General features: G+C 46.3%; 1 protein-coding gene across 10 annotated transcripts; it reads left to right on the forward strand.

The window, feature by feature from the left end:
* Positions 1-5626: 5626 nt before the first annotated feature.
* On the forward strand, positions 5627-8597 carry LOC119340348 (proline-rich protein 36-like). 10 transcript variants are annotated; one of them, XM_037612256.1, is made up of 3 exons: positions 5627-7203; positions 7998-8029; positions 8101-8597. In XM_037612256.1, exon 1 carries the CDS (start codon positions 5731-5733, stop codon positions 7132-7134), a length of 1404 nt encoding a protein of 467 aa, XP_037468153.1. In that variant the 5' UTR covers positions 5627-5730; the 3' UTR covers positions 7135-7203; positions 7998-8029; positions 8101-8597. The 10 variants fall into 10 exon arrangements, with proteins under 10 accessions (XP_037468153.1, XP_037468150.1, XP_037468152.1 ...); XM_037612253.1 differs by having other exon boundaries at positions 5627-7883; positions 8101-8592; XM_037612255.1 differs by having other exon boundaries at positions 5627-7883; positions 8108-8592.
* The last annotated feature ends 317 nt before the right edge of the window (positions 8598-8914 follow it).

Below are 8914 nucleotides of genomic sequence, written 5' to 3' on the forward strand. Positions count from 1 at the left end.
TCTCCACACAATAATGCCACTGGACCGTGGATGTTATTTGGCGACTTTAATGAGATTTTGATAGCAAGTGAGAAGGAAGGAGGGAGTACTCGTCCGCAACAATACATGCAAAATTTCAGAGATTGTGTGGACGATTGCGAGCTGAAAGAAGTTATGTTGATTGGAGATCCGTTTACCTGGAGGCGAGGAGTTATAAAAGAGCGCCTGGATAGAGCGTTTTGCAATGAATCCAAGAACATCATGTTCACTCGGATCATAGGCCAATCCTACTGGACACGCATTATTTTGAGTCGGTTATGAGGCAGCATACGAAGGTGGAGAAAAGGTTTGAAGCATGATGGCTTAATGAAGAAACGGTTAATGAGGTTGTCAATACTACATAGGAATGAGTAAAGATGGTTGGAATAGGGCCTTCTCTAGCTGATCGAACAAAGGCAGTGAAAAATGACTTCCCCAATTGGACCGTCACATTTTGAAAGGACCAAAGAAAAGGATAAGTAAACTGAAAAATGAGATGGAGAAATTAAGAAGAGGGCCATTGTCACCCGAGGTCCGGGTAAAACTGAAAGAATTGCAAATCCACATTGAAAATCTCCTGGACCAGGAGGAACTCATTTGGCTGCAGCGTAGACGTGCCAACAGGCTGCTTCATGGTGACCGAAACACCTCATTTTTTTCATAATGCGTCCACGGCGTGTAAGAAATGAAACTGCATCAAATGGTTACTTGATGACACTTGAGTGTGGAGGGAGGATATTAATGACATGAATAGAATTATTTTGGATACTTGAAGGACTTGTTTCCCTCTAGCATCCAAGCACAGATATCAATGTGTTATCTATGGTCCAACACAGAGTTAGGGGGGTGATGAATGCCGCGCATATGGCACCATACTCACCCATGGAAGTGAAGAAGGCATTATTTTCTATTGGGGATTTTAAAGCTCTGGGGCCGGATGAGCTTCATGCTGTCTTTTATAAGATGTTTTGGTCAATGTTGGGAGATGATTTGATCTCAGAGGTGCTCACAACTGTAAATTCTAGGGTCATGCCCCATGGATGGAATGACACTTTGATTGTTATGATTCCAAAGGTAAATACCCCCGAAAAAGTCGCACAACTTAGACCAATCAGTCTCTGCAATGTTGTTTACAAGGTCATATCCAAGATGATTGCAACTAGATTAAAAAATTTGCTGCTGGAGATTATTAGTCCAACTTAAAGTGCCTTTGTTCCAGGGAGACTTATTACTGATAATGTACTCACTGCTTATGAAGATGGCATGCACTAAAACAAAAGAAGGTGGGCAAGGAGGGTTGGTGCGCTCTGCAACTCGACATGCAGAAAACTTATGACAAAGTTGAGTGGGTGTTTTTGGAAGCAATTTTGTTGAAGCTTGGTTTCTATGTTGACTGGGTTAAGTTGATCATGTGTGTATCGTCAGTTGAGTATGGTGTCAGATATAACTCAGTCGAGACTGAGTCCTTTAAACCCTCTAGAGGCTTGAGGCAAGGGGACCCACTATCCCCATATGTATTTCTTCTCTGCACTTAAGGTTTAACTGGCCTACTATTTGATGCCGAACAGAATGGGGAATTGGAGATTGTTAAGGTATGTCGAGACGCTCCCGCAATAACTAACCTATTGTTTGCTGATGACTCTTTGATCTTGATGAAGCCCAATGTTGCGAATGCGAGTTGCTTGAAATCAATTCATGTTTTGTATTGTGTGGCCTCTGGGGAACTTGTGAGTGTGGAAAATTCAAGTATATTCTTTAGTCCAAGTACAAAGGTGAACATGAGGGCCTAGGTATGCGAATGCCTTAATATTTTGACTGAGGCCCTAAATGACGAGTACTTAGGACTGCCGGCTACTCTGGGTCTTATAAGAGTGACAATTTCCAATACTTATTTGACCGTCTTATTCATAGGCTCATGGGATGGAAGGAAAAATGCATGTCGCTAGGGGGAAAGAAGTGCTCCTAAAGTCAGTAGAACAAGCCATATCCTACTTATGCAATGTCCGTCTTCAAAATTCCTAAGAGAATTTGCAAAGAAATCATAGGCGCGATGTCTCATTTTTGGTGGGATGATGATGCGACACAAAGGAGAATGCATTTGTTTTGAATGGTGGGAAATGTGCATACCAAAGAAAAATGGTGGGATGGGTTTTAGAGATATTCATTGCTTTAATCTTGCCCTATCGGCCAAACAAGTATGGCGTTTAATTGATAATCCAGATTCCCTTTGTGATGTGATTTTGAAGTCTAAATACTTTCCGGATGGTGATCTCTTGAGTGCTACTCTAGAAAAGAGAGCATCTTATACCTAGCAGAGTATTATGGCAGGAGTAGAGACCCTGGGTCGTGGACATATTTGGAGAATCAGAGATGGGGAAAAGTTAAAATATGGGACGATGCTTGGGTACCTCACTCTCCATCTAAAGAGGTAATCATGGTTAGAGGGAACAATTGATCTCTCGGGTCTCTGACTTGATTGACCCGACATCTGGAGAATGGGATATACAGCTCGTGAACCAAACTTTCTGGCAAGTGGATGCCCAGAGAATTCTCGCCATCCCACTTCTGGTTCATGAAATGTCAGACTTTGTGGCTTGAAATTTGGCTAAGACTGGGGTGTTCTCTATACGTTTAGCATACCATGCGGAGTGGGACTTCCAATATGGACATAGGCTCCAAAATTGTAAGCACATAGATACGAAAAGATATTTGGGAGTTGATCTGGAAGTTGTTGCGCCTGTTGGTGCAATAATTTGCCTCCTTATGTTTTCAAGATTGTTGACATAAATAGTAAGGGACTAATGTGTTTGCTAGTGCACACAGAGTAGCAGGTCCCTGAAGTCATAAGGAGTTTGCTATAAACTCCAAGGAACATGCCCTGCGTGGTAGCGAGCATTATTCACGAAGCTTATGCTGTAAAGAGTGACCCCTAAAATTGTTGACGCAAAGAAATTTGTTCGGAGGGTTCCGAAGGAAGTGACTGCAGCCAAAGGAAGTCGAAGACGAAGTGAAGACGTAGTATTTGTTTCGTTGTCCCTCTTTTCTTTCATTTAAGTCGCAGGACCATCGCACTATTAAGAGGGGTATAGTGTTTGAAGCTTAGGTTGTCTGATGCTAAACTCAAACCTATGAAAGTTGTGAGAGAAATCTCTTTGTGTTCCGAGCAAATACTTACCAGCAAGAGACTGTGATCTTCTTTGCTGCGAGAGATTTGACTCTGACCAAAGAGTTAGCATTACTTATTCCTCAAGTAATGTTACCGTTACTCCAATATCTGACCGTTGTAAATGTGTCGGTTGGCCATTGGCTGGACCAGATGTTCAAAATGGTCATTTCCAATCAGGGAAGGCTGCAGCTATAAATAGCCACCCCGCACCGGCTTTGTCTGGTGGCTGCTCCATTTGATTCTGAGAAGATTATTGAGCAACCCCCTCTCCAGAGTGATTTGAGTTTAAAATCCACTGAGAGAAAAAACTCTAGAGCCAAAGAATTAGATAGTGGTTTAGCATCACTCAAATCTAACTCTAGTATGCTCCACCTAGTTTTGAGAGCTGCAAACTCTCTAGACGGTTAGGTGTCATTCATTTCAAAGACCAAGAGTGATTGTGGTTCTCGGAAAAGAAGGCTGTAAAGGTTCGAAGATCACCTCAAGTATCTACCACGAGTAATCGACATTGGTTGATGAACCAATTGCCGAGGAGAATAGGGCAAAGAGAGTTTATCTTTTGTGTTAAATCACAACCCGTCCAACTAGACGTAGTCCTTGTGCAGAAGGAAGAACTAGTCTACCAAATCCTTGTCTTCATCATGCATTACTAGTTATTTCTTCACACTATTCCATTCGATTTACCCCGCTTTTATGCTTACCATCATGTGACTTCCTTCGATGACCATGCTCAGTTTTAGTTTGGTAGTTTACTTTCACTCTCTTTTGTTTGGTATCCTTCTTTCCGCTGCTGTGTTCTGAGAGTTTTAAAGTTTCCGAAAGAAATTTTAAAACTCCCATTCACACCCCTCCTTTGGTAGACATACTTTGTTCCTACAATTCCCTTGAAAGATTAAGATATTCATTTGGAGAGTGTTGCATAGTGCTATACCTTGCCGCTCAATACTTGCAAATAAGCACATGAAGGTCAAAGATCACTATCTGGCTTGTAATTTGGGGTCGGATAACATCCTTCATTTGCTTTTGAGTGCCCTAAGTCTGTTGAGGTATGGAAGCTTCCTAGGGAATATATGATGTTATTAAGAAGGCAATTGCGATTGATAGGGCAGGTGATGTTGTTTTGGAGCATACACTTTTTCTTCCGAAGAATGATGTTGATGTGTTGGGACAACCAAAGCTGAGATAAACGGTGGCTACTGCAGCTTGGTATCTATGGTTCGAGCATCGAAGGTTAATGCATGGAGAAACAATTCAGAGTGCAGTTTAGATCGGGCTAGCAGTGAGGGCTCTTGCAGCTAACTTTATACTCTCATTCAGCCTAAAAGTGAAAGTGGAACCCAATGCATGGACGAGGCCAAGGCTCGGCTATGCAAAGCTGAATGTTGATGCAAGTTTCGATGTTGATTCACTTGTAGATTTAGTTGGAGCGGTACTACGAGACCACACTGGAAAAATCATGGTTGCTGCTAATGAAAGGATTCAAATATGCCTTGATTCTTTCACTGTTGAAGCTATAGAAGTGAGATTTGGTATAAATCAAGGCCCGTACAATTGGCTGCAGCAAGATTGAGATCAACTCGGACAGTTTGGAGGTGGTATCAGTGTTGAAGGAGGGCTACTCTTCTTGAGTGGCATGTGCTATTTCCGATGATTGCTACTTTATGTCTTTAGAATTTAATCATGTCATGTATGAGCATGGTAATAGAGAGAACAATATAGTGGCTCATGAATTGGCTAGAATAGCTAGATTCTTTCCTCCTAGTGTTTGGTTGGAATCACCTCCTGTTGAAGGTGGTGAGCGGGGACGGTTCGGTTCTCAGCTAGAAAGTTGTCAGGGTTCAGCCCACTCACCACCTTCAAAGGAGGTGGTGGAAAAAAAAGTTAAAGGAGTCTCCGGACCCAATAAAAATAAAACTACCTAGAGGGGGGCTTTGTTAAAACCTCCCCTTTAATTGCCGGAGTAAATCATGGGTCACATTTGTGCCTGGTCATGTTCGAGGGAAAACTAATTATTAAGAACATGAAGAGACTGCAAAGCGATGAGTCCTCGGACCCTGAAGCCGACGTGAAAGATATAACTCGCCTACGCACCCGACATGTTTTTTTTTAACATGGTATAGACGCAGAAGGTGGTATGTACGCTATACGTATTATACGGAGGTAGAGTATGGTTCCATTGGATGGTTATATCAGTCTCTCGGAGGTGCTCATAGGGGTAGGGTGTGCGTGTGTGCGTTCATAGGGGTGAGTGTATGCGCGTGTATATGAGCCTAAAAAAAAATCAGTGGGATAATATTTTATCTATTTTTTTTTTTTTTGAAGTAAGAAGAAGAAGAAGCGGGGGGATTTTCGCAGCTAACGCACACGAACCAACCTACCAACGGCCACGTCCCTCCACCGAACCGCCTCCCGGAACTTGGAAAATAAATAAATAAAGGAAAATAAAGGGCCACGTCGCCCACCTCCCCCAAATCAACGGCGAGCTGAGAGCGAGGGCGAGAAATCCCCAAATCAATCCCCAAATCGATCTTCCAATCCAAGAAGCCATGGCGTACGCGGTCCCTCCCGGCGACGACGACGATCTGATGAACGTCCTCAGGCTCCCGCTCAGGCAACTCCCTGCCTGGGTGAACAAGGATGACCTCTACCGCGACGTTCCCCACGTCGTCGCCGGCGACTCCGTCCAGTCCACCGACGGCGCTGGAAGGCCGGCGTACTACGTCCTCACGCCGCTCCGCGCCATGGGTGGCCGGACGAGCCGCACGGTCGGCGCCGGATACTGGAAAGTGGAGAAGACCGTGAAGCTCCCGACCGCCGACGGCGCCGGTTCTTCCAAGATGGCGCCACATGGAACCTGCGCCAAGCTTTCGTTCATCTCCCGCCCACCCGGCGGACCGGAGGGGAGGAACGGCTGGCTCATGAAGCAGTATCTGCTCCCCCACGCTCCAGGTGCCCCCGCAGGCCCCGCCCTCTGCAAACTGTACTTCAAGAAGTCGGCGGCGGCGGCGTCGACTACATCTACGGCCGCGGCGGCGGGGAAGGCGGCCGCGGCTGCTCGTCCCAGCCGCCTGCCTGCGTCCGCCCCTTCCCGGAGCTTCTTCTTGAAGAAGCCGGCGGCGGAGGCGCCATCTACGGCGGTGCCGCCGGCGACGAAGGCGGCGACATCCCAGGACGCGGGCGCTCGTCCCCTGCGCCTGCGCGTGCCGACCTCCACCACTTACGCCAGCCGGCTGCGCCTGCCGGCCTCCATCCCTTACTCCAAGATCTTGAAGAAGCCGCCCGCCGAGGCGCCATCTACGGCGGCGAAGGCTCCATCTCGCGCCAGCAGCTTCCGCCGGCCTGCCTCCACCCCCTGCCCGATGAAGAAGCCCGCGGCGGAGGCGCCACCTGCAGCGGAGCAGGCGCCGGCAAAGGCGGCCGAGGCGCCATCTACGGCGGTGAAGGCTCCATCTCACGCCAGCAGCTTCCGCCCGCCTGCCTCCATCCCCTGCCTGAAGAAGCCCGCGGCCGAGGCGCCATCTACGGCGGCGAAGGCTCCATCTCACGCCAGCAGCTTCCGCCCGCCTGCCTCCATCCCCTGCCTGAAGAAGCCCGCGGCGGAGGCGCCACCTGCAGCGGCGCCGGCGCCGGCAAAGGCGGAGGCGGCCCCTTGCGCCAGCCAGGACTCCACGCCTCCACTGCGCCGCCAGCTCTCCCCCGGCACCACACCCGGCAGGAGGTGGGTGCTGGTGGAAACCGAGGCGACCAGCCCCCCTCCCCAGCCAAACCATGATCGCATCCTCAAGCGAATCTACAAGCTCGCAGAGCTGGAGGTAGTCGATGTCGAGGAAGGCGAACTTTTGGAGCAGGGGCACTATCTTAGAAAAAAAGGAAAATTCTCTTGCGACAAGTCCTCGTTTATGCTCCTTAAGGACGACTATTGTAGCTTCAGGAGTAGGGAGCTTTCCTGAACTTGGTAGTACAGGAAGGAAAACTTGGTAGTACAGGAGGGAGCTTTCAACCATCCTTTCTTCTAAGTGGTATGGATAAAGTTGCCTTCTTCATAAGCCAAATAATGCATATTCTTGAATGACAGACTCTGTTCCTTTGTTAACATTTCCTTGGATCAAAATCATAGTTATCATATATACTTTGGCTCGTACACAATTTTGTGGGTGGCAACCTTTGAGTATTTCATACTATGCACCAATATGTTTCCCTCAATAGAACTTAATTGTACCAATCTGCAATGGTGTTTCCTTGTAGAAGGTAAATGTAAGAAATTGACTGCATTCCTGTCTGGTTGCTTTCAATAAAGGATGAATTATGAATATGAATCTTCCAAAGTTTGTTAATTAAATTGATTATAGTTCCAACCAAAAGCTTTTTTTATCCTCACTTGCTACTTTGACTCTCGGTGCTTTCTGATGTGCCATCATTTATTTATTTCGAAGTCTTGATTTTTTCTGAATGTGAAGGTTCAAAATATTAACTGCTTGAAATGAGGTGGCCATTTCATCAAGAGATTAGAAATTCTATTCACACTGGCAAAAATATGCTTACTGGACAACTGTTGTCTAATTTCTGTGACCTTATTTAGTTTCAGTTTGTGTTGTCTGCGGCACAGACACTCATTTCAAAGGCAGGGCTGCGTCAACGATGCGCGTCAATAATTAGGCTGATGGAAATAGCAAACTTTGGGCGCGGTCTCCTTGATCCTGTAGCATCTTCGCTCTCTGGCCATTACTTGTGCTCCTTTTGCTAGTTCCTTCATTTTTCATATGCTAGTCTACAATTTGTCATTGTCACAGTGTTTGCAATTTTGTTTCTGCAGGTCATGCTCAACTTTTTCACCTTCTAAACCTGGTAATATTACCCTACCCTGAGATCCTTGCCCTCAAGATTCATCAATAGCTTCTGTAATAATCGTGTAGCAGTGTCCAGCTCAGTGCCAAGGCGAAGGGAAGCCCCAATCACCAAGATGGCGGAGAAGCTTCTGTATTGTCGTCTTGGCATCACAGAAGAGGGTGTTCCAAGGCCGTCTGCCATCCATTGCCATCGATGCATTGCGCGCCCTCTTCCAACTTGACTGTGACCTCTCCACAGCCATCGAAGATGCTCCTGTTGCCCATGGAGTGATCTGGACCGCCAAAGACACACAGATGGTTGTGGTTTCCGCTGTGGTCGAGTTCCCTGATCGTAGCTTAGTCTTTTGTGAGATGTGTGTTGAGATGCTGCTTGCTGTACCAACCAGCAGTCTGCTTCTCGTGATGTTCCCCTTGCTGTACCAACCAGCAGTTTGTTTACCCTGTTGGGCAACTGTAGGGGTTGTGAAATGTAGGTAACGTCTCTAAATGATGACTATGATGTTTATGAATGCTGACTATGATGTTTATATGCTGATACAATGCAAATTAGTTGTTTCTTTAGTTTAGCCTGAAATGATCTATATTGGTTAAGTGCATTGGTTGGCAGATCATATATGGCGCACGTGTGCCTCCGATCGTCGCTGCTTCGCTGAAGCGAAGTGAACGAACGACGACATACAGGCTGGCCCACTTAGGGAAAGCACCCGCTTTTGGGAACCTTCTAGTAGGTTCCCTGAACTGGATTTTTTTCTGTGGCCATTTTCCCCCCTTTTCCCTGTTTTCTTCTTCCTTTTTTCTTTTCTTTCTTTTTGCGCTTCTGTTTCTATTTCTATTATTTACCTTTTCTTTCATTTGATCATTTTTCATTTTAGTTGTTATACTT

This window comes from Triticum dicoccoides, chromosome 7B (genome assembly GCF_002162155.2).
Source record: "Triticum dicoccoides isolate Atlit2015 ecotype Zavitan chromosome 7B, WEW_v2.0, whole genome shotgun sequence".
NCBI classification, from domain to species: Eukaryota; Viridiplantae; Streptophyta; class Magnoliopsida; order Poales; family Poaceae; genus Triticum; species Triticum dicoccoides.

What these genes read in the sequence shown, in the direction of transcription:
- LOC119340348 (XM_037612249.1), top strand. Translation starts at nt 5,731, where the DNA reads ATGGCGTACGCGGTCCCTCCCGGCGACGACGACGATCTGATGAACGTC.